The sequence below is a fragment of the Myotis davidii genome, unplaced genomic scaffold (assembly GCF_000327345.1).
Source record: "Myotis davidii unplaced genomic scaffold, ASM32734v1 scaffold362, whole genome shotgun sequence".
Classification (NCBI taxonomy): Eukaryota; Metazoa; Chordata; class Mammalia; order Chiroptera; family Vespertilionidae; genus Myotis; species Myotis davidii.
In genome coordinates, this window is record NW_006297152.1 from 4,738,019 (window position 1) to 4,763,113 (window position 25,095).

Genomic DNA, 25,095 nt, shown 5'->3' on the forward strand with positions numbered 1-25,095 from the left:
TCACTTCTACGGCCCCTGACGCCTCACCTCTGGCAGCCCTGCCCGCTGTGCAGGTTGTAGAATCCAGGCTCACAAGCTCCACAGTCCCGGCCGGTGACGTGGGGCAGACACTCGCACTGGCCGGTCACGGGGCTGCAGCCGCTCTGCTGCCGCGAGGTCCCGTAGGGGTTGCAATCGCAGGCTAAGGCGGGAAGAGAAAGAGACGGCAAAAGAGGCAACTCACCCAAGAGAAACACAAAAATGCAAACTTTACAAATAGACTCTTTAGGTATGTGTTGTCCACTGCAGGAGCCACCGGCCACCTGTGGCTGTCGAGCACTTGCAATGTAGCTGCTCTGAACTGAGATGCGGGAAATGTGGAATACACACTGGATTCCGAAGACTTGGTGTGGGGGAAAAACATACATCTCAATAGTGTATTATTATTGGTTACTTGTTGAAATGATAACATATGTTAGCTATATTAGGTTACATAAACTATATTACTAAAATTAATTTCACCTGTTTCTCTTTATTTGGATGTCTCTACTAGAAAAATGTAAGTTACATAAGTGATGCGTAGCTATTTCTATTGAGCGGTGCAGCTTCAGACCAAACAACTATAAATATTTAAAGAGACCGACAACACAGCAAGCTCTCAAAATGAGTACAATTGGGACAGCATCTGGCCGATGGCTGATCACCTTTGCATTTGTCTGCCGGACTGGGAGCCAGCGGATTTCCAAAAAAGCCGTCTTTGCACCGGTCACAGTAGAAGCCGGCGGTGTTGTAGATGCACTTCAGGCATTCTCCCGTCAGGCGATTGCAATTTCCAACTGCGTTGGGATCGATGTTGGCGTTGCACTGGCACAGCCGGCAAAGCCTCACGGGGCCGTGTGTCCCCTGAGGGTCTCCAAAGTAGCCATCATCGCAGAGCTCACATCTCTTACCTGTGCACGACACAATCGGATGTTAAGAAAGAAAGGCCTTAGGTATTTCCGGTGCTACTGGTTACGAAGAGTCTGCTTACAAATTACCCTGGTGACAAACAGCCTAGTGTAACCACTGATTGGGAGGCAACATGGTGCAGTGGACGTGGCACCGGCCTAGTAGAGCAGAGGACCTGGGCTGTGGTCCTGGCACTGTGACCGTGGGCACCTCTCCAGTTCCTCACCAGAGTGTAGCACCTGGTTTGCCTACTTCAGCTCAACTGTCCTGAGGATTACCTGAAATCATACACTGAACGTGCTCTGTAGGTGAGCCAGGCTCAGGGTTTATTAACCTCTCCCTTCCCAAGGGCTGGCACATTGTTTGCTTTGTTGTTATGTTTGCTATGTTTGCTTTGTTGATGATATTGAGAGAAATGAAAGTGACTCTTGATACCATAAGCCTCCTATACAACAGGGTGAGTAGGATCATTCTCTTAAAAAACAAAAGGCTAATCTTTGAGCAGCATCAACTAGCCCAGAAACTGAGCATTTTAGAAGGGAATCTGGAGATCATTTGCCACCCACTTCTATCATAGCTAAGGGATCAGAGAGAGAGGTAAATTACTTGCCCACAACCAAACAACTGATAGGTAGTGAGAGAGACAGAGCTACAATTCAGGGCTCTTCCTACCACACTAAACTCGTGAGTCTGTGAAGTAGGGAGAGATGACAGTGATGTGGACCAGGGTGGCGGCAGCAGAAGAAGTGAAACATGGTTAGATTTAGGTAGAACCAGTAACGCTTGCTGGCTGACTGCGTCTGGGAATCAAGACTATGCCTAGGATTGTAGCCTGAGCAACAAGGTGGGAGGTAGTATTTTTACTGAGATGACCAAGATTGGGGAGGGAACAGGGTTGAGATAGGAAAAAGAAGAAATCAGAGAGTTAGCTTAAATTTGAGATTCCTTTAGCCATCTGAACCAAGACCACAGAAGAAAAAAATCAGCAGATTCAAATTAGCAAGATCTGAAGAGAATTTAGTAAAGATACTATCTACCCAGGTATGGGCAGAGTATAGGGAAACCACAGGAGAGTGTAGCACCTGGGACAGTAACCATGGGGTTGATGGGCTCCATAACCTGGTCTTCAGGGGTAGATGGTAAATAGGTAGCGGGTGCTCAGGGCAGCAAGGTCAGGGCTGAAGATACAGATTTTGCAGCTGTAACAGAGAGGAATCCTAAAGACGGGGTCTACTCACCTGAGGGGAGACTATAAAATTGACATGAAAGCCTGAGGCTGAGAGTCAGAAGTGATCAAAGGAGACCCAGGAGAAGAGAGGTAGGAGGAAACCGAGGAGAGGGAAGTGTCCAAAAAGGCAAGAGGAGAACATGTTTGGAGCAAAGTGAAGAGTCAACAGTGCCCAGTGTTGCTGATCCCCGGCCAGAGGAGGACTGGCCAGTGCAGGTGGCTAACGGAGACCACCGACAAGGCGAACAGAACAGAAAATGTGGCTGGGCTTGGGCAGGAGGGGAAGAAACAGGATGCTGAGAGGAGGGGTAGCTGGGGGCCTTCTGGTCTCTGATACACATAGTTGCCAGACCCTCACCTGAAATCCTTGTCCAGATCGGCTTAAAGACAGCATTTCAGTTCTGCTTTTTTATTAGATAATTTAGCTATTCTAGATGGGATCCACATTTAAAATGTTTTGCAGCCTGTTCTGAATAAAACTTAACTTAAAAAATCTGGTGGAAAACCTAAAACAGAGCTACATGGTAGCCCATGGAAAGCTCTCACTCCAAAATACCCTCTGGCAGCTACAGTTCATCTACCCTTTGTCTTAGAGTCTAACCAGCAGGTTCAGATCCTGGCTGTACTATTTACACAATGTTCGGCAGGTTATATGCCTTTTTTAGCCTTAGTTTTCCTTATCATCCCTCCCAGCAATGGGAGAGGTGTCCTTCTTTCTTCTCCTTTACCCCATGTGTGCATCCCTCCGTCTGAACTAACCACACTGTATTAAAATTATCTCTGCTTCCCTTCATACTTTTAGCCCCTGAAGAGTAGGGACCATCCATTAATCATTTTTATATTCCCAATGCCATGCACTCAAAAACTGGTTGAAAAAAGACTATTATTATTAATCTATCTCAAAAGATTGTTTTAAAAACTAAATGTGAATGCAAACCACGTTAGGATCTCAGTGATTAACAAGAGTTATTTATATTCAATAGTGTCCTAAATGAATCGCATCTTACCTTGTATCTGCAATCTCTATTCATTTATTCAATAATTATTTGCATTCATTCAACAAACATGCATTTTGAATGCTATATTCTGAGTGTTAGGGATACAAAAGTGAATAAAATAGATAAAGGTCCCTGCTCTCATGGAGCTTACACTGGGGGTGGAGGAGTAGAGGGGAAGACAGACAATAAACAAATGAGTAAACATGAAAATATCAAATGATTAAAGAATGCTATGGGGGGAAAAAGTAAAGAAGGATAAAGGAATAGAGTGAGAGCATTTTCACAGGGGCTACGCTGTTTTTCAGTGACATCTACACCCTAATAAACATCCTCAAGAACTGCTATAGAGCATGCCCTTCACGCCAGGTGGTAACTAATGAGACAAATATACTTCCCAAGCTTTGTGCGAGCAACACCTGACTAGAGGCCAACATGTTTATAACATTTCCCAAGATCTCTTATTTTATACTCCATTTCTCTGTTAAAGCATCTCAAACTGCCTTAATCCACCATTGGTATCCTTTAGTATAGACATGAGGACAACTCCACTATGCTTAACTGTTTCGTTTTTGCAATTGCCATCTACCCAGTGAAACAACAAAATGAGTGAGGGGCTCTACCATCAAACGTTATATTAAGTACATCTAAGAGTAGATACTATACATGGGATACTTGCTAGATCCTATGGCCACAGAGTAAAAGGCACTAAGCACCTGGGGTAGGAGGGCAGGGAGGGTCCACTGGAAAGCCTTCCTGGGAAAGTGCTGTTTCAACCTCACCTCCCAGATGAGACAGGCGTTGGCCAGGAAAAGGGAGTTTGGGTAGGAGAGGGTGGGGTGAGCACTCTGAAGGAGAACAGCAGACGCCGGCCAAAGAGTCCGGGACATCTGAGCAACGACGAGAACCCCAGGAGGACTGGAGCAGAGCGCGGGAGCGGGTGATGGGGAATGAGGATGGGAAGTCTGTCTACGTGAGACTCTGTTGGGTCACTGATTTTTTTTAAAAAGCAGTAAAGAGTCAAAAATATAAAGTTCTACGCCAATTTCCGCTCCTTATTTTCCCAACTATCTTACGCAAATGATCGCGTCTCTGTGTTGCAATGCCCTGGTGCTCGGGGAGGGGTCAGTGGAGCAGGGAGGGAGATGGGGTGTTTGGATGCCTCCCAATGATTAAAGAATGTTTTGATGAAACACAAGAGATACAGATGATTAGCTCAGTGTTCTGGTCTCTCACTTATTTTTATGCTCTGTAGCAATGTCTTTGGAACAAAAGGCTTGTAATGGAGTCCAAGGCTTGTAATGGAGCCCTGGCCAGAACCTCTCTGTTAGGTGGAGGCCGAAGTCAATGTGAGAAAAGAAACGATCGCCAGCGAGCCTCGGTCTCCTTGGGCAGCCAGCCTGGGTGGGCAGTTCCTTGAGTAGCTAGGAAAGACCTAGTTTTATGTTTTCATCAGAAAGAAAGAAACTCAGAGAATGGGAATACTGGCTTATCCAAAGCTATAAAAAATGAACATGTTTTCCCAATAAATGTGATGGGCTCTGATACTCTGAAAGAACAATTTGGTGCAGGGATATAAAACAACTGTTTTAATAACCACTTTATCTCAAGAAGCCCTGGATAACGGCCCCACAAACTAAAAACCAAGTTGTTTTGGTTTTCATCTTATGTGGGGGAGTATACTATAGCGATCATCATCTTTCGAGCCAGAACACCTGGGCTGAAATTCTAGCTCCTCCAATAACGAGCCTGCAGGCTTGGTCATGTAATCTAGTGTCTCCGTGCCTCAGTTTCCTTAGCTGGAACATGGGATGATAGCAGAACCTACCTCACAGGGTTCTGAGGATTAATGAGGCAGGAAAGTACCAGGCCATGAATACGTTAGCTATTGTAAGTATCTGATACGCATTTTATAAGTCTATCATCAATCTGTTTCCTACAAAATGTTGTCTAGTGGGAAAACTGTAATCATTGAGCCGGACAAAAATAACCCAGACACTTCCAAAGCCCTTCTTCTCACAGAGTTTCTAAAGGACGGACACTGTGAGCAGGGGGAGAGAGCAGACTCACCGGTGGTACCCGTAGGACAGTTGGTGCACACCACCTCCTGTGTTGTAGGGACAACAGCACAACTTGAGCCCCCAGGACACGGGCAGGGCTGGCAGTCAGAGGAGGTGCCCGCGGTGGGATCTCCATAGTACCCGTCACTGCACTTCTCACAGTTGGGGCCGGCTGTGTTGTCTCTGCAGTTACAAACACCTATTTGGAGAGCGGGTGTGAGAAAGAGACAAAGGAGACAGTGAGGATTTCTACCCATCTGCTAAGGGGGACTTAGGTCGAGCAGCCCCCAAAGAGTATCTGCTCACCTGTCTCAGGGTCACAGGTCTCACTGTGTCCATTGCAGGTACAAAGCACACATGGACTATATGGCCCGAGACTCGGAGTTTCTCTTCTGTAGCCCGAGATGCAGACCTCACAAAACTGCCCTCCGTATCCCACGGGACAGGTGCAGGTCTCCACCCAAGTTGCAGGGACCCCTGGGCCAGGATGAGCAGTAGCCAAGGTGACATCATCCAAATATCCAGCACCTGTGTGGGGTGTGGGAAAGAGAATCACTGAACTGGCTTCCGTTTTGCAAAAGCTCAAGAGAAGTCAATAACATTAAAAGGTAACCAAAGCCAAACTCCCAGAGACAAGCAACCATCAGTTTAATTCATTTACTGGAGAAGATAAGTAGACAATAGCATTTAGAATAATCATGTGGTAGCTGGTGCTGTGTCTGGGATACAGCAAACTTATTTTTAAACACACACTGAGACTGGTGGCTTTTACAGTTCTCCCAATCACCAATATAAAAAATGAAAAGCACTGGACCATAATCCAGAGCAGGAAGAGAGAAGAGCAAGCCTATGGAGGACAAGAAGATTTTAGGTCTGCAGTCAGCAAGCAGTGTTTTTATTCTCCAGTGACAAAAGCAGGTACTGATTGTAGAGTTCAAAGACAAGACAGCAGGGAAAGTATCTGTCAACAAGTACCACTCCATTATATTTTTTTATACCCTGCACAAAACGGCAAAAAAAACCACACACAAGTTCTAATACTCAGGGCTACTTCAACATGTATGCAAAGATTCCAAAGCCATTATGCCATATATCACAATGCTTTCCCCTTTCCAGAAGAAAAAAAAAAGGAAGCCTTACACTGACTTAGACCAATGGTTCGTCCAACCCCACAGTGCCTGTGATGGTCTCAGCTGGAGCATCCCATGGAAGACGCAGGCCCTGATGATGTCATCAAGTTTCCCTTTAATTTCCATCCCACTCCTGTCTCTGGCAGTCTATCTTTCAAGTGTATTTCCCCATGTTATGAAATATCACTGGCTGCTTATATAATTCTTAGAAATTGACAACCTGAGGCTGAAGGACATCTCTTCTGTTATTGACTTGAACTTAGTTAACTTTCAATATGTTTATGGGGTTTTTCAACAATTAGATCATGAGATACTTTTCCACTGGCTAATGTGCTTCCAACTCTAAACACTCTTAAGTCTCCCATGCTAAAAGTACTCCTCCTCCCATCTGGTCCCCACTCCCAAATTACGTATAATCCATCTCTTCTCCTTTCCTTATAGCAAAACTTCTTAAAATAACCTTTACTTTAACTTCTTGACCTTCAAATTACTATTGGGACACTGCACTCTAATTTCAGTTTCAACACTTCTTAAGAAAACACACACACACACACACACACACACAACTCCACCTCATCAATGATTCCTTAGTCACCCAACCCAAAATCCAATGGTATTAACTTCTTAAACTTGTTCATTGTTTCTCCTCCTCAAATTTTTTTTTCTTTTTTTTTTTTTAAATCTATTTTCACAGAGAGGAAGGGAGAGGGATAGAGAGTCAGAAACATCAATGAGAGAGAAACATCGATCAGCTGCCTCCTCCACGTCTCCTACCGGGGATGTGCCCACAACCCAGGTACATGCCCTTGACCGGAATCGAACCTGGGACCTTTCAGTCCGCAGGCCGACGCTCTATCCACTGAGCCAAACCGGTTTCGGCATATTTTTTTTTTCTCTTTTGAGGCTCAGGGCATGGTCCTTAAATAATTGTTTCCCGAATTGCATGCTTTTTCTTTTTTTCAAGTTTCCAAGTTTAAAATTACTACCCATGCATTGACAACCTTTCAGTTCTAGATCTCCAGTCCAAATTTTTTCCTAAGCCCCAGATCCATGTTTCTAACTACCACTTATAAGATATTTTCATCTGGATATTCACGAAAGTCACATCCAAATTGTTGAGGGCATTGTGCTAAGTGAAATAAGTCAGACAGAAAGCGAACACTGCATGATCTCACTTACACTCGAAATCTTTAAAAATAAAACAAAAAGAGAAAGAAACAAAACAAAAAGAAACCAAAACACTTACCTCATAGCTACAGAGAACAGAGATTGGTGGTTTACAAAGTTCCAGTTATAAAATAAAATAAATCGTGGGGATGTAATGCAGTGTGGCAGCTACAGCTGATAATACTGTATTGCATATTTGAAAGTTGCTAAGAGAACAAATGTTAAAAGTTGCCAGGGGGAAAAAAATTCTGTAACTATGTGTGGTGACGGACATTAACTGTACTCATTGTGGCAGTCATTTCACAATATGAACAAATATCAAATCATTATGTCATGCACCTGAAACTAATACAATGGTGAATGCCAATTATGCCTCAATAATAAAAATCCACACACCCAAGCTGCTGACGCCACTCTCAGTGCCACCTCACCACTGACTCCCCTGCGCCAGTTCTACCTTTCCACAGAAAGAGGTCTTCGTTAAAAGGGACATCTGGAATACTTTCAACAATAAAAATAAATTTTCAAAAAGAATGCAAAAAATTTCTATAGGCAAAAAATTTGAAAGGCATACTTAAAACAGCTTTATCTCAAATTATAACAAATGTTCATTCAGTAATTTTTAATTTTCTATAATCAAGCCAACAGATAAAAGACTTGAGAATTACAGAACAATAAATAAAAAGAGATTGAGGTTATTAAGTCATATGGGCCAGTAAAATTATATTTAGAAATTTTGGAAGAATCTATTTATATGTAATGTAATCGGAATAGGCTTATCCATTATAAGACAATAGTATTTACTAATTTTAGTAAACTTTCTCCAGGTTCTTAAAAGTGATTAAAAATACTTTTTTTTTTTTTTACACATAACTCATGTATAGAGTTTATACCACTTCTTTAGGATAAGCTTTATAGTATTAGGACTTTGGAGATACCCTTTTGCATATTAAGGATCCTAATCATGTTAAACAGCTCTTCTACGTTATATCATAACTTACTTCTCTCGCTGTATGTCCCACGGATCTTGATAGAAGTTAAGTTGTTAAGGAGCTTTTGAAATTCGAAAGGGGTGAGAGTAGGCCTCCAAGGGTAATCTGTTGCTTCGTGGAGCCTGGAGAGAAAGAGGGGACCCCATTAGCTTCTGTGAGGACAATTCTGGGGGCTGAGAAAGCATTTCTTCTTCATTTAGGCCGCCAACAATGCAAAGCTCCGCCAATGTGACCAAGTCAGAAATCGGTCTGCTGGTTTGACAATGCAGGTGACAAGGGTACAGGGGACACAGGGAAGGCTCCCTTTTACAAAGGCCCCTTACACCCCAAAGTTTCTCTTCAACATTCACCTTGAAGCCTGGAGAAGCTCAGATAAAGAAACCACTTCTGGCTAAGTCACACTTCACAACGAAGAGGACCTTACCTGAAGACGTACTTCACAGTGGTCTCACTGGGATAGGAATTGCCCTGCGCGATCAAGGGCACGGACACTCTCAGGCCCGCTCCCTCGAGCACCACGTCTTCTGCAGAGAGGCGAGTGTCTCGCCTGTCCACTCGAAAGGAGAAGGAGAGGTTCTGACCATAGCTCATCACCTGCTTGCCCAAGAACTTGGCTGGAACACAGACACATGGGGCAAGGATGTGAGAATGAGACTACAGAGGAGCACACCCCAGCCAGGCCGCTTTCTGGCCCCACTTACCAGGAGCAATGAAGTACCTAGGAAAGTAGCTGTCTGAGATGACAGCGATGTCTTGCCTTTCAGAGGACCACTCCAGGGATGATTCGGAGCCGTCTCTCTGCTCTGCATGCCACCCATCCTCATCTGCAAGCAGAGGACAAAAACACAAGTGCTGTGACATTGTAAACACCCCGAATTCACCGTTATGGACCACAAACACAGATAAAAAGTATAGGGAGAGCCCTAGCCGGTTTGGCTCAGTGGATGGAGAGTTGGCCTGCGGACTGAAGGGTCCCTGGTTCGATTCCAGTCAAGGGCACATCCCTAGGTTGTGGGCTCTATCCCCACTAGGGGGGTGTAGGAGGCAGCCGATCAATGATTCTCTCACACCATTGATGTTTCTATCTCTCTCTCCCTCTCTCTTCCTCTCTGAAATCAATAAAAATATCTATTTTTAAAAATCTTTAAAAAAAAGTATAGGGAAACACAGCAATGAATAAATGAATCCTACAACAGTACCTAGGTATGCTATACCTCTAAAGTTACATTTTTTCTTTATTTTAGGTAACATTTAACTATGGCGAATTCTAAACTCATGTATGTTTTCATAAAGTATGGCATCGGGAATATAGTCAAGAATATTGTAATGATTATGTACGGTGTCAGAGGGGTACTAGATTAATCGAGGTGATCACTTCGTAAGTTATATGAATTTCTAATCACTATGCTGTACACCTAAAACTAATATTATATTGCATGTCAACTGTAATTGAAAAATAAAAAGTTTTTTAAATTACTATCTTCAAAGAGAAACTATGTATGATGATAAAAAAAAAACCCCAAGCAAGAAAGCCAAATAAAAAATCATGTTCATTAAAAAACATGAAGTGTTGCTACCATCAAAAAAATCCTCCAAGAGCTACTGATTTTTAAAAAATACTATACGTCTAGTTGCACATTTTGGGGACAGAAGAAAAGGTCTAAGTTACCAGTCTGAAAGGTCGAGGTTACAGAGTAAACACTGTAGCCGACGGCGTTCGTGCAGACAGAAGAATGCCCGTAGCAGAAGCAGGGTGTGCAGCCTCGGGGATTAGATGATTCCAGATTAAAAAATCCAGGTTTGCATCTGAAAAAGATTAAGGTACCATCAGGCATTTTTTGAGTGCATGAAAGACGATAACAGAGAAAACACAATCCAGCTGGAGAAGGAATGAGCTACCTCTCACAGTTGAAGCCTTCAACATTGTCTTTGCAAACACACCGCCCTGTCTCGACGTTACATTCATCCGTGCTGCCGGCAGGGTTACACGCGCATGGCCTGTTGGGTGGAAAATGAATAAAACAATGAGAGAAGACACAGGAGCAAAGAAATTCCACTCTTAAAGTCAACCTGTTGGTTTACATGTTAATAACAGGAATAATACCTAACTGATGTCACTTTTATACTTGGATCTGGTTTCAATCAAGGATACCCATTACATTTAATATGCAAAACTCTGCTTAATCTCTGTGCACACCAATCCTGGGTCATCATTACATCCACAAGTTTTGAATCTCGCCGACAATTATTTTGGGGGAAATGTTTACAAGGCTACAGATAAGCCGTAGGTCTATCATTAGGAATCAGCTCCATTTAGGTTGTGCCCCTTGTTTTGGTGTTGAAAGGTCTCACCTGCACCCTGCCTCCGTGAGAGAATGGAACCCAGGCTGGCAACGGTCACACTTGTCGCCCATCACTCCCGGCTTGCAGCTACATCGGCCATAGCTGTCACACTGCGTGCTGAGCGAACCTAAAATGTAAAAAAACATGTCAACCACCCGGTGTGTCTGCAATATTACATGTCAAAAAAAAAAAAAATTGGTAACTTAGAACAATGCCCGAAAACCAATACGCAATCTCTAGATGGTTACAGAGGAAAAAGGTGAAATTTTAAATCGGAATTCTCTCAAAATCAGACCCCTGTAAGCCATTACATGTTACCTTTCCAGACACCCCCCCGGGCATCAATGTTGAAAACACTAACAGGTCACTCTGTTCCCAGCGGTAAACTGGACACGAGGCCCGTCCCTCCTCTGTGAGAAAGCACTGGTTCCCTCAGGGTCATGCCGAGAACTTAAGTGTACACCGGCACGCACAACAAACACAAAGGTCAAACTCCTGCAAGGACAGAATGGACTGAGAGCACACCACCTCTGTGGACATATACTAACATGAAACAGCTCAAGCTCTCGAAGGATTTCAGACTAAACAAAATCATCAACAAGGAAGAACTCACACAGCAGCTAACCTTTCACTGTGGAGTTCAAATGCTCCCTAGGATCCTGTTGCTAATTATTTACAAAATCATTGCTCAGGCCACGCCCAGTTTTACACACACTCGAAAATCATCGCAGAATCCAATGTGGTTAAAGAGAGTGGCGGTGGGGGGACAGACAGACCCTGAATCACTGACATGTTATAATTTACACGTTACAGTAATGTCCGCATTTTCATACTGAACCTGTGCACGTGCCTAGGAAACAGCTTCATTTTTTGAGGCTACAGGAAATGCTTACTTTTTTTTTAAATCTTGAAACCCATCAGGCTGAAGCAGACACTGCCTGGCACTTACCCACAGGACTACAGTGGCACGGAGAGCAGGGCTCCGTGTTCCCGAGGCGGAAGAAGTTCTCCCGGCACCTCTCGCAGTGGGCGCCGTCGGTGTTGTCCTGGCAGTTGGTGCAGTGGCCACCGTGGCTGGTGGAACGGTATAGTTCAGGGTCAAAGTAGCACTCTCGTGATCGGCCATTGCAGTCACAGGCTGTCGGCCAAACACACAACTTCAGTGAGATCCATGTTCCTTATGAACAGCATTTTTACAAGACTAAACAAACCAACCAACCACAATTTCCCACATCTCTGGGACAGATAGTGTTAAAATAAGAATGACTGCCAGATGCACATTAAGAAAAAGAAAACCAGTTTGTCAATGAAGAGTTTATACAGAAAAATGTTCATCCTGCCGAAGCCGGCTTGGCTCAGTGGATAGAGCGTCGGCTTGCAGACTGAAGGGTCCCAGGTTCAATTCCGGTCAAGGGCATGTACCTGGGTTGCGGGCACATCCCCAGTGGGAGATGTGCAGGAGGCAGCTGATCGATGTTTCTCTCTCATCGATGTTTCTAACTCTCTATTTCTCTCCCTTCCTCTCTGTAAAAAATCATTAAAATATATTTTTAAAAAAATGTTCATCCTGATCAAAAGCAGCACCATCATAAAAGACAAGGAATTCCTTTTCTTAGGAAGGGATCTGCAGGTCTTTGTGCATATACAAATAAAAGCCAAGTCAAATTACAATTTTTCTGAATCTTTATTCTTCATCCTAATCCCAACTCCAAGAACATGTCAACGTAAACACAGGCTTCAAGGTGCCTTAACGTTTCAGGCCTTAGATGATTCAAATACATTAAGATATGAACTTCCAAGGTGCCAGGTTATCTGCATATCCAGACTGGGCTAACCTGAGACCAAGGGGTTATAATTAGTGCTTCTGCAGATGGAAGCAGAATTAAAGCGAAATCTGGATCCAGTGGAGCCATCCATCCACTGGGGAGCCTCAGCGCCAACTGCGTCATCTGTTAAGTAACTAATGATACCACCCCCTTCAGGGCACAACCATAGTTTAAGAACAAGTATCTGTAGTCACAGAAATGCACTGTATTTATATGCAGATGATTTAATCAGAATTATTGATTCTGCCCAAAGTATCTTTGATTCTACAGACAGTATCATGCACACTAAATAAAAATAAAGTTTTATTTAGAAAATAAAGTTTTACTTAATAAAGTTTGATTTCAGAAAGATCAGGAAGTTGATGTTTTAAAATATTTAAATATATGTATTTTCTGCCTTCATTTACAATCAGTACTTTTATGATATTATACTTGAAATATTTTTAGAAACTCGAATTACTGTCACCAAATTAGAGTTGTGTTAAGTAACTTTTATAGCTCCCTTTTCCTCCTTCAGGAGCTGTTTCTTTTCCCTCCAGCCTCCCTAGATGATCCCACAATCTACCCAACCAGCCCCACCAGAACAGTCTGGTGCTTGGAGACTATGAGCCAGAACAATTCCCGGGTCTCCACTGTCCTAACCCAAGGGTTTCCAACCTTCTTCATCTCATGGCACACATAAAACTAATCACTAAAATTCTGTGGCCACAGCTGTCACATTGCGTGCTGAGGGAACACCAAAAATATATATTTTGCCAATCTGATAAAAAACATAGGTATAATTTTGACTCATTCACACTGCGCGGCTACTGTTGTGCTGGCTGGTGCCATTTTGTAATGTGACCACCTCAGGGCAAGAGGTCAGTGCCCTGACGAAGCAGTCAGGTACTGCACGTTCTGATAATTCTTGCGGCACCCTGGCTGAAAATCGCTGCCTACCCCACAGCTCAAGCAGAGGCTGTGGCTCCCTCCTCAGCAGCTGGTAAGAGAGAAGGCAGCTGTCAATTTCCTCTTCCATAGCTCGAGCCCTTGGACAATACTGGACTACTGTCACAACCTCCAGAAACATTGTTCTCTGAGGGGTCACAGGGCCAAAGGGACCGAGGAAGCAAGCAGAGTGACTTAGCTCCTCATCAAAGTCCTCTGCCTACAGCATTCAGCTCATTTGCTCGAGGTAAGCTGGCGATCCAGGGTCTTTGTTGTTCTCATAATGTTTCTGGACAGACTCTAAATATGCCCACGTCATTAAACAGAATACTTGCTAAACACAGGTGTACATTTACTTCGGTGGCACACCTTAGGAATATTTCACTCCTTCTCTTGCCGGCCTTTATCATGTAGCTTCCAACACTGGATATGACAGTTCAGTAAAATAACTAAAGAAGCCCAAGCAATCGTTTAGGAATGCTGGAGGAGGCTATAAAGTTAATCTGCAAATCTGGGATTTGTTGAGGGAAAGAAAAGATGAATAAGGAGATCTGCTCTGGGCAGCTAATAAAATTAGTCATAAGATATCAATTCTTTCTCAAGGCTTCTGCCAACAATTCCTGCAAGTTCACAGGGTCCGCTTTTTTATTCAATTTATTCCCAAGAGAATATGATAAGGGACATTTATAAGGACATGAGAAAATTACAGCTGCTTTAAAGTTTTCTTAAGTCCTTGGCCAGTCATAATTATATGATTTCATGGTTCCTTTCTCCTGAGATTCCTTTCCCTATCTGTTCAGAATAAACAAAGATGTTGTGAAGGAACAAACAACGTGTTATCTTCTCCAGTTCACCCTTCCCCAGGAATTCTAGTGTCTACTCTTCCTCCCAAAGCCTCCCCCTCTGCCTGAGGGGAATCAGAAAGTTCTCCCTACTGCGCTCTTTAGTGACACCGAGGAAAAGTAATTTTTTCATAAATAAGCTTTTGAACGGCAGTCTTAGTCCAGAACTCATTGTAACCGACACATGTTAATCAATGACCTTAGCTCTTGAGCATTAGTCGGAAGAAGACTATTTTAAAGGACAGCAAAGAAAAGAACTGGAGAAATCGTATGTTAGAGGCTGACCACACTGGCCCGGTATCTGGATCTAAGCACAGGGCCCAGCGTTGAGGATGCTCCTCCCACCCTGGTGTGCGCGCTCAGGAAGGAAACACACAACCAGCACGGTTTATGTTTACAGCCAATCGCCCTCATCTGTGATGTTCCTCTGACGTCCACGTCCCACGCTTTCAAAGTATGAAAGAAGCACTGCCTTTTGTTGTTTTCCTTTCAAGGAGGCGTAAATGCAAGTCACCCATTCCTTCCTCCGCCCCTGAGAGATCTCAAGACAACTGAACGGCCGGACGCCACGGGGCACTCACGCAAGCATTCGCTGGCACTCTCGGCAGTCGCCCTCCTCCACGGCCGGTCGTTGAAGAAGGGGAGACACTTTTCACAGTCGACCCCGTAGGTGTTATGCTTGCAGTCACACACCAGCTTGTTATGCTCATTCTTCACACACTCGCTTGCGTGTCCGTTACACTTACACCTGGGGAGAGAAGAGACACTCAGAAACAGGACGCAGCTCGAAAGCCCCAGAAATGGATGCAGAAAAAGGATGGACACGGGGAACCAAAAACAACCCCTGGATATGCTTGAGACCTCCATTCAAAACTGGAAACTGAGGCACGGAGAAGGTTAGGTAAGGGCTGTTTGAGTTTGCAGGTATGAGGAAAATTAAACAGGGAATATAAAAAAAAAAAGGTGACTTTATTTAACAGGAGATGGGGCATTAACCAGACGCGAGAAGAAAGTCCCTAACAATATCGGAGGACGTCTGTAGCATCAACTTCCTGAAGTCAAATGAGTGGGCCAAGAGGCAGCCAAGTGCACTGCTTAAGAACAGCATGGATTCTGCAGCCAGGCTAGGGCTGCTGGGTTTCAAGCCCCGCCCTCTGATTTGCCTGAAAAACAGGGAAGATGATAATGTCTGTTTCATAGGGTTCCTGGGAGGATCAAGAAGTTGCTTTATTCATATGCCTAGGACTGTGTAGGCACATCACAAGTCAATAATTATGTCAGCAATTATCTGCCATAATGATTTTAAAGTATTCTGATCTGAGGGCAGCAAGAGACATTCGATACCTCAGGACCAGACAGATCTCTCTCTGGTGGCCTGGTATTCCCACGGGTTGCTTGGGGTAAAAATCCTTGCAGGATCCCCCAGATGCAGGTTAAAACCATAAACTGAGAACTCGTGGAAATCCCCATGCACACCAACACACGCTATGGTGCGCTGAGTTCCCCTCACTTGCTTCCTTGAGGATAGCCATCAGTTCCATCGCTTCTACTACCACTTGAGAATACACCCAAACATTTCTGGAACATCTACAGCATAACCAGATGAGTCACGTATTTCTATCTCCAGCTCTCATGTTTCTCCCCAACTCCTTGACTGCTGCACAAATTTAGTCATCCTCCGTGACCTACAACTTCACATGTCTACATCCAAACTCATCGTCTTCCCAATTAACTCATCTTTGTTCTTTACTCTGTTAACGGTACCACGACACTCCTGATCACTAAGCCTTACGATCATCATGACTAAATCCTGACAATTCTTTCTTCACTACAAAATGAATCTAAATGTTCCCTTCCTTTCTACTGTCACCACCCTAATGTCAGGCATTTGTCAGCTGTCACCTAGCTCACACAGCGTCATAGTAAGAATGGAAATTGTCTCGAGTATACTCTGCTCATAACTCATACATATATGCTCACAACTCCGCTTCCTGATCTCACAGCCCTACTGCAAAAACAGAAGGACATGATTTCTCACTGGTGACAGTTTCCATCAGCTTTCACTGAGCATCAACCCCTCCCCAGGAACACTGCATGCAAAAAAAAAAAGAGTTTCTGCTCTTGAGACCTCATAGTTTAACAGGGGAGGTAAGTCCAAGATTCTTGCCTGCTGTGTAAAGTCTCTGGCTGTCTGGTTTACAACTCTACAAATTCACATAAGAGATTTTCCTTAAGCCAAGTAGGCTTATACACTGCCAACTAGAAACTTTTTTCATGACCTGCCCATCCTTCTGTACCAACCCAGACATCCTTCCCACTCATCCTAATCCTACCTGTTCTTCAAGGCCCGGCTCAGAGCCCATCTGCTTCTCTAGCCTGACAGTTCTGCAGCATTCTCTGGCATACGGTATCTTTTTATCTAAAACATGGGGCTATACCAGTATTTACTTTTTCACATATTCATACATTGGCCAGATGTATTGCTCATTAAGAAATGTATTGCTCATTCCTCTACAGGAATGTTGTGTAGGATCCTAGGAGGTCCAGTTCTTATCTGTAGGTGCATGTCAGCCCTACACTTCCTCCGGAACTTCATAGTGCCTATCTTTTATAGAGTTTTGTACTTATATTCTCAATAAGAATTCACGAAGGGGACTGACTTGACAGGGTTTTAGAAAACCTACTTACTTTGTTTTCACGATAATGAGAAGGTCTAAACATTATTAATGCAGCTGTGAACAGTTGCTGCATTCATTTCTAAACCAAAGCTCGAATCCCTTTCAAAGTGGTTAATAGTTTACTTACCTACCACCTACGGAAAAATCAGAGATTGCGTAGTAATAGGACTTGAGAACTTTGGGGTCATTAAACACCTCATCTCCGAAAGTGTTTAGGCGATTGAGAGTCACTCGGATGTCAGTGGCTGTTACCCACTCCTGTGAGAAAACAGAAACAGAAAAAACAGCTAGCGGGACTGAAGATAAGAGACATAAATGAGACAACAGTGAATGTATCATTTAACTTATGTCCTCTTCTAGCATTAACTCAACTGTAATACTCAATGGTTCCTTGAATTTCTTGATATTTTTCTCCTTCTTGACTCTTTTCTTCTTTGTTCTAAGTTGCTACTTCACCGCTCAGAGTCCCCCCAAAGCAGGAATAATACTAGTCTCTTCACAGGCCATTGAGAGGCTTAAGTGAAATATACTTCTAAATGCCTGGCATACATTGGATACTCAATACAATGTCCCTTCTCTCCACCCTGTATCCGCACCCCAAATCCAATCAGATATTAGCACGGAGCTCATGTGACGCCACACTTGTACAAGACATGCTGGTCATTGTTGTCTCCTTCTGCCCACTTGGCACCACCTATCGCTCCCTCCATAGCCAATCCACTCCGATAGGTCTGGGAGAGACATCCAAGTAGAAGCACTAAATCATTACACTGCCCTCAACCAATCAGAGTCAGTCTTTGCCTTGACCCTCTCCACAATTTCACTTCTCTGCGAGGCCTTCCTGGGGCACCCTACCTAAAACTGCTACCACCCCTGAACACCCGATTTCCTTTCCCTATTTTATTTATATTGTCTGTTTCTGACACCATCATCACCAAATTGTAAGCAGGAATTTTTTGTTTTGTTCACTGCCGTTCCCCTAGCATAGGAGGTGCTCACATGGCATTTGCTGAGCAAATGAACAAATGGGAAGAAACTACAGCTGATCGACTTGGTAGGCATACCATAATGGCCAAGGGTAAGAATGAAGGTTGTACCGTTTTCCCCTAGATTTTGTGAAATCAAAACCCTTGTAATAAATGCTCTTTCACTGAGCTAATGCTAGTCAGGTGTTTACATCTGCAACAGACTGTTATACAAACGTTGCCAACCCATTGTCACTGCCGGTGTCACCACCCTGCAGAGCCCCTTCCCACATGGATTCTGGGCTTGGGCATGTGATTTGCTTTAGCTGAGGGGACATCAGCAAATGTGACACAAGCAGAGGCTTGATAAGGACTTATCACTGGGACTTGCCCTCCTTGTAATAATTCCACCATCACATGAAAAGCCCAGACTGGCCTCCTTGAGGATGTAAGACCACAGGGAGAGAGAAACCCAGCTCCCAGCTCACCTGCCGGCGAGTGAGCCCAGGGCAATACAGAATTAATGAGAACTAATAAATCATGGTTGTTTAAACAAAGACACCATCTCCATTTCAAGTCCTCTCCTGGGACTGCACTACAATCACCTAGGGAGACATAACGAGACCCAACGAGTGAGTGCAGGGCTGTGGGCGAGACTGGGAGGCACGCCCCTGATTAAGAACCACTGCTTCAACCATGCCAAACACCTGGCAGATACAACAACACAGAGAACTCAGAAAAGCTAATCTCCACCAAGCCTCCAAGTATAATTAGAAAGGAAAGAGATGATGATTTCACCGCATCCAAACTTGGAACTCCAATAACAACTCCCACTCATGGCCACAATGTTAGGAATCCTTTAGTCGTCTGTAATGTAAATAGCTAAACATATCTGTGTTTAATGCTTATTATATTTTATACAGCCTTCACCTTTACCATGGCTCTCCTGAATAAAAGTTTTTCCAAGGGCTGAATCTAAGCACCCACCCACCACCCACCCCCGCCGCCTTTTATTTCCCTAATAGTGGGAACCTTCAAAAGAACAGACAGACCCTGAAGCAACACTTTCTGGGTTTTGAATACCAGTTCAGCCACTTAAAACTGTTTGGGGCAAGTTATTTTATCCTGTCTGGGCCTCTGATTCCTCGCCTGTAAAATGGAGATAATCAAAGCATCTACCATATAGAGTCATCCTGAGGGTTGAGTTAATATATCTAAAGGGCTTAGAACAATGTGTGTCACACTGTGGCACATTGTAGTAAGTGCTGTAATAAATGCTAATCATCATCCTGAATCAATGGATGCTTGATCATATTCATATACAAGGAAACCAAGAAGGGTCTCTAGCTTCTGGAGGGCGGCACAGGGGGTGATGAGGAAAGGGTGCTCGACCTCGCCTCACTGTCCAATCAGCTGAAGCTTAAACCCCCTTGGCAGCCAGATCTCAGAGCCAGAGCGCTTACATCTGGAGACACATAGTTAATGTCTCTGCATAATGATGCCAACTGACCAAATCCACCGCAGACGCTTACAGCATTTTTTCCACATTAAGTCGCGTGAGTTCCTGTGGAACAAGAGCAGCAAACATCAGGATTCCTATAGCTGGTGGAACGGCCTCAAGATGGCTGACCAGGCCTCCAGTTAGCGAAGGTGCCAGAAAACCAGTCGCCACATGACGCCACTGCCTTTTCCTACTGGCTATCCTGTTGCCTCTCCAGGACAGTCAAACACAATCATTTGTGTGGGAAGAAACGAAGCTAGCAAATGTCTGCGGGGTCAGCTTGAAGAGTCTGTGTAGATCACTTCTCCCCGAGGCAGGCAGCCTCCTGCTTTCTCATCTATCAAAGTCAGCTAGCCTTCCTGCCATTGACTTTGAGCACCTCTTACCGCCAATGCGAGAAACGCTTTTCTGAAGGACTCTGCAAACATATTCATTGCTCACTACACCCTCAGAGCTTTCCAAAATCTCGATGTGTTATCTCGCAGCCAGCAGCTTACAGAAATACAATGGAAAGGAAGAAGTGGACTCACAGAGAAATACAGTCTCATCTTGTGCCACTTTACAGCCAAATTAAAGGAGGAGTCCTGAACATCATAAATCCCAGAGAGAAAGAATGAGAAGACACAAAAGCATAAAGCATCCCCACCCCCCAACTGAGAAATCACAATAGCTTTTCATGACATGAGCACAGCTTTTGCAAAACCACATCCAGTATTTCTTGTCTCAGTCAATTACTACAGCCTGCCCCCCTTTAGATGTTAGCTTCAGCCACAGGACAGAAGTGCCTCCAATTCTGTGTTAATGCGCTGGGTATATATGGCATGAGGCTCTCCAGTCTCTCCAAGAGCAAACAGCCAGAACATAAGAAAAGTTCACAGAAATCTAAGCAATACATAAAGATTCCATATGATGGTGCATCAGGAATTATGTACACAGCATTTATGAGAAAAATTCTTTTCTATTGCTAAATAGGGGAAAGTTTCTATGACGATGCTTGAGCATGATACGAGGGGTACCTAAATTCATATATCCTGGCACAAACACCAGTGCTACAGACGATGAGGAGTTTTCATGATTGGCAACAGTGCCAGACAAGCCCAATCAGAATTCCCTGGCACAATAATGAAGGAAGGCGGCATTCACAACTATCCTGCTTCAGTTGTTGCCTGTTGCTAATAAAATATCTTCTACTTTGTCCAATCAAAGAAGAGGTAAGAAAGGATGCAAGAAAACCGGATCGATAAGTGCAAATACCCTCTTCTCAAGGTCAGAAGCAAAATGTTTCCACTTCAAGTGCAAACACTAGAGTTAAAATGGTCCAACTTCAAAAAATAATTGTAAAGTTTAGATATCCCAGGACACACTTGCAAGTGCATGAGAATATAGGAACAAACATCAACCGTGGGTGGGGTGGGGTGGGGACAGGAACAAAACTGCTCTCCCTCACTTAGTGAGAGTCCACAGGAGAGCGGGAGGCAGGCCCTCTGTCTGTCCAGAGCGCTTACATCTAGAGACACATAGTTAATGTCTCTGCATAATGATGCCAACTGACCAAATCCACCACAGACGCTTACAGCATTTTTTCCACATTAAGTCGCGTGAGTTCCTGTGGAACAAGAGCAGCAAACATCAGGATTCCTATAGCTGGTGGAACGGCCTCAAGATGGCTGACCAGGCCTCCAGTTAGCGAAGGTGCCAGAAAACCAGTCGCCACATGACGCCACTGCCTTTTCCTACTGGCTATCCTGTTGCCTCTCCAGGACAGTCAAACACAATCATTTGTGTGGGAAGAAACGAAGCTAGCAAATGTCTGCGGGGTCAGCTTGAAGAGTGTGTGTAGATCACTCCTCCCCGAGGCAGGCAGCCTCCTGCTTTCTCATCTATCAAAGTCAGCTAGTCTTCCTGCCATTGACTTTGAGCACCTCTTACCGCCAATGCGAGAAACGCTTTTCTGAAGGACTCTGCAAACATATTCATTGCTCACTACACCCTCAGAGCTTTCCAAAATCACGATGTATCATCTCCCAGTCAGCAGCTTACGGAAATACAATGGAAAGGAAGAAGTGGACTCAGAGAGAAATACAGTCCCATCTTGTGCCACTGTCCAAAACCATACAGCCAAATTAAAGGAGGAGTCCTGAACATCATAAATCCCAGAGAGAAAGAATGAGAAGACACAAAAGCATAAAGCATCCCCACCCCCCAACTGAGAAATCACAATAGCTTTTCATGACATGAGCACAGCTTTTGCAAAACCACATCCAGTATTTCTTGTCTCAGTCAATTACTACAGCCTGCCCCCCTTTAGATGTTAGCTTCAGCCACAGGACAGAAGTGCCTCCAATTCTGTGTTAATGCGCTGGGTATATATGGCATGAGGCTCTCCAGTCTCTCCAAGAGCAAACAGCCAGAACATAAGAAAAGTTCACAGAAATCTAAGCAATACATAAAGATTCCATATGATGGTGCATCAGGAATTATGTACACAGCATTTATGAGAAAAATTCTTTTCTATTGCTAAATAGGGGAAAGTTTCTATGACGATGCTTGAGCATGATACGAGGGGTACCTAAATTCATATATCCTGGCACAAACACCAGTGCTACAGACGATGAGGAGTTTTCATGATTGGCAACAGTGCCAGACAAGCCCAATCAGAATTCCCTGGCACAATAATGAAGGAAGGCGGCATTCACAACTATCCTGCTTCAGTTGTTGCCTGTTGCTAATAAAATATCTTCTACTTTGTCCAATCAAAGAAGAGGTAAGAAAGGATGCAAGAAAACCGGATCGATAAGTGCAAATACCCTCTTCTCAAGGTCAGAAGCAAAATGTTTCCACTTCAAGTGCAAACACTAGAGTTAAAATGGTCCAACTTCAAAAAATAATTGTAAAGTTTAGATATCCCAGGACACACTTGCAAGTGCATGAGAATATAGGAACAAACATCAACCGTGGGTGGGGTGGGGTGGGGACAGGAACAAAACTGCTCTCCCTCACTTAGTGAGAGTCCACAGGAGAGCGGAAGGCAGGCCAGCTGTCTGTCTTGCTGGGGGACCACAGGCCCCATCACTACCATCTTCCCACATCCCGTACGTTCGTGGGAGAACCGCCTGGCTCCACGCCACCCTCCGGATGCCTACCTGCAGCACAGGGCTATTGTCAAAGTTGTAGGCACTGGGTCTCCCCTCCAGGGTGGAGAAGGCCACGTTGCCCCCCGTGAGCGGGGAAATGTCACTGAACTCGTCGGTGCACAAGGCCTGCTGCTCGTCCTCTCCAGTCCTGATGAAGCCGCGGTTCACCTTGAAGTAGGTGTTCTCGCAGGAGCCGCTGTAGTACTGGTAGGGAACCCAGGGCCCATCTTCCCGCGTGCGCTTGTAAATGGCGAAGCTCTCTGGCCGGCTGGTGTGGAACCTGAGGCGCACGTATGTGATGTCAAAAGATTTTCCTACGGGACAAACACATCGAAGTTCGTATCTCATGTGAGAAGCAAAAAAAAAGCCCCCAAAACCCTGTTCCCAGTTTGCTTTGGAACTTGACAGAGAAAGAGCATACCAACCACCCTGTGCACACTAGACTAAGAAGGCTCCAGAACATAGAACACATCGGCTGTGTCCGACAGGCTGGTCTACATACACCGTTCCGGAGCACGTTTTCCCACACAAATGACAAGTTATAGTAGGTTCAGAAGTTAGCTCATGGAAGCCTATTTATGATACAGGTCATTGAAATTTCGTTTGCCATAAAAATTGTAGCATATGTTAGTACTGTACTTACACTATTAAAAATAAAATGGGGGAAAGGTACATTTATTCTTAATGCTGAGGTTTCAGCAAAAGCTTAACTGAGAGACAGAAAAAAATGTTTTTTGAAAGTGGGTATTCTGGGCACTTTCAAAATGTTTAAAAACTCATTCCTTGGTAACGATAATATTATCTCTTCATGCAGGAAGAGTACCCTGGGCACTGATTGCGATGCTACTTACCGACCAGAGTAAGAAAGAGAAATCTGATAACGGGGGACAGTGGTTGAGATAGGAGGCAGGGCATAGAGTAGGAAAGAAGACAAAAATTCCTCCAGTGGCTGAATAAACAGAAAGAGAAAGGGAGAAAGGTGGCTTAAAGAAGTTGTGTTTGAACATGTTCAAAAGAGAACAGGTGAGAGGTGAGCTCTGGTCAGGGAAGGGCAGCGAAGGGAGGAGTCAGTGGACCGTCATCCCTCCGGAAGAAGAATCCCTGGATCAGCTCCTTACAGCTGCCAATCCGACAGCAGGGTATCTTGGTCGCCAGCCAGCGTGCCTTCGGGTAGGTAGAAGGGGTCATGTGCAACTGTTCATTCATTCAGAAATTGGGTCTGACACTATCTTTTCTTTGCTGCTTCTATGCCAGAGTGAAGATCACAGTTTGGTTAACAAGTATTTGTGGGGCACAATGATGAGCTCAGGTCTCTGCTGTACACTTTGGGGGACAGGATCTATTAGGGGTCCTTGCACTCAAGGAGTTTCTAGTCTTTTCTCCCCAAGTGAATTGACTGTACAGGAAGAACCATCTTAATCCTCCCCTACATGCTCAGAAGTGCTGAGGGCAGACTTCAACCATTTCTCACTTCGTTGAACACACTCATCCCCAGGGGGACAATGCTCATATGTGGCCTGGCATCTCCAGCTCTCTCTCTAGCTATCTGAGTCCATCTCCTGCACTCCTCAATGCAAGACAGCACCTTTGCCTCCAGGCAGGAGGCCTGCTGCAGTCCTGGTACAGATCTGAGACTCAGTGGGTGAGTTCAATTGGGAAAAGGAGGTGGCAGGCGGAGGGGGCAGGAAGTAAGAGCAAAAAGTCCATGGAAGCCATGTGTGCAGGCTGTTCATCACTCCAGTCTACCTATAATAAAACTGATGTGATGAGCCATATCTGATTGTATTTCTCAACTGGTCCTGATCTTAAAAGAGAGGTTTAATTAACTGCCCCCCCCCCATCTACACAAAACACACACACATACATATGACCTTGAACACAAGGACATGTGGCATGATACAAAGAACACAGGACTGGGCACTGTGAGTCCTGAGTTCAGGTCCTGCCTCCTTCAATGACTAGCTGTGTGATTTCTGCTCCGCCAGTTTCCCCTCTAAAAATGAGGATGATAATCCCTGAGCCACCCGCTCCCAAGGGCTGTTGCAAGGTCAAACTAAGATCTTGTATATATTTGACTCATTGTAAAACTCTATACAAATATAAGGTATTATTACAACAGGGTTTAGGAGAAAATTCCTGAACTAGGACCCTGGGTATGTTCACACATAAGGGCCTGATTATTCCAGGGACTACCTGATACAGCCTAGATCTTCTATCTACAATGCAATCCAACATTTTGCCTCAGGTCATGCAAATACAGTTTACAACCCTCCTGTTAGAACGCAAGTTTAACCTCTCTTTACTATGTAAAAAATGTCAAGACATCACCTTTGCATGAGGGTGAGGCTATAATGCAGTATCTAGGACATTCCAGCGACTA

The 25,095-nt window shown here is 44.4% G+C and overlaps 1 protein-coding gene across 1 annotated transcript in view; it reads right to left on the bottom strand.

Moving 5' to 3' along the window:
- LAMC1 (laminin subunit gamma 1) overlaps positions 1 to 25,095 on the bottom strand; it is a 121,207-nt gene that overhangs the window by 23,501 nt on the left and 72,611 nt on the right. Inside the window, exons 3-16 of the mRNA XM_015569930.1 lie at positions 22,725 to 23,032; positions 17,243 to 17,373; positions 15,019 to 15,185; positions 11,792 to 11,980; positions 10,852 to 10,969; positions 10,399 to 10,497; positions 10,169 to 10,305; positions 9,201 to 9,323; positions 8,924 to 9,113; positions 8,509 to 8,621; positions 5,517 to 5,738; positions 5,221 to 5,409; positions 684 to 929; positions 28 to 181 (exon numbers count right to left, since the gene is read on the bottom strand). Of these exons, the coding sequence (XP_015425416.1) occupies positions 28 to 181; positions 684 to 929; positions 5,221 to 5,409; positions 5,517 to 5,738; positions 8,509 to 8,621; positions 8,924 to 9,113; positions 9,201 to 9,323; positions 10,169 to 10,305; positions 10,399 to 10,497; positions 10,852 to 10,969; positions 11,792 to 11,980; positions 15,019 to 15,185; positions 17,243 to 17,373; positions 22,725 to 23,032 (2,386 nt within the window). The remainder of the gene's footprint in view (positions 1 to 27; positions 182 to 683; positions 930 to 5,220; positions 5,410 to 5,516; positions 5,739 to 8,508; positions 8,622 to 8,923; positions 9,114 to 9,200; positions 9,324 to 10,168; positions 10,306 to 10,398; positions 10,498 to 10,851; positions 10,970 to 11,791; positions 11,981 to 15,018; positions 15,186 to 17,242; positions 17,374 to 22,724; positions 23,033 to 25,095) is intronic.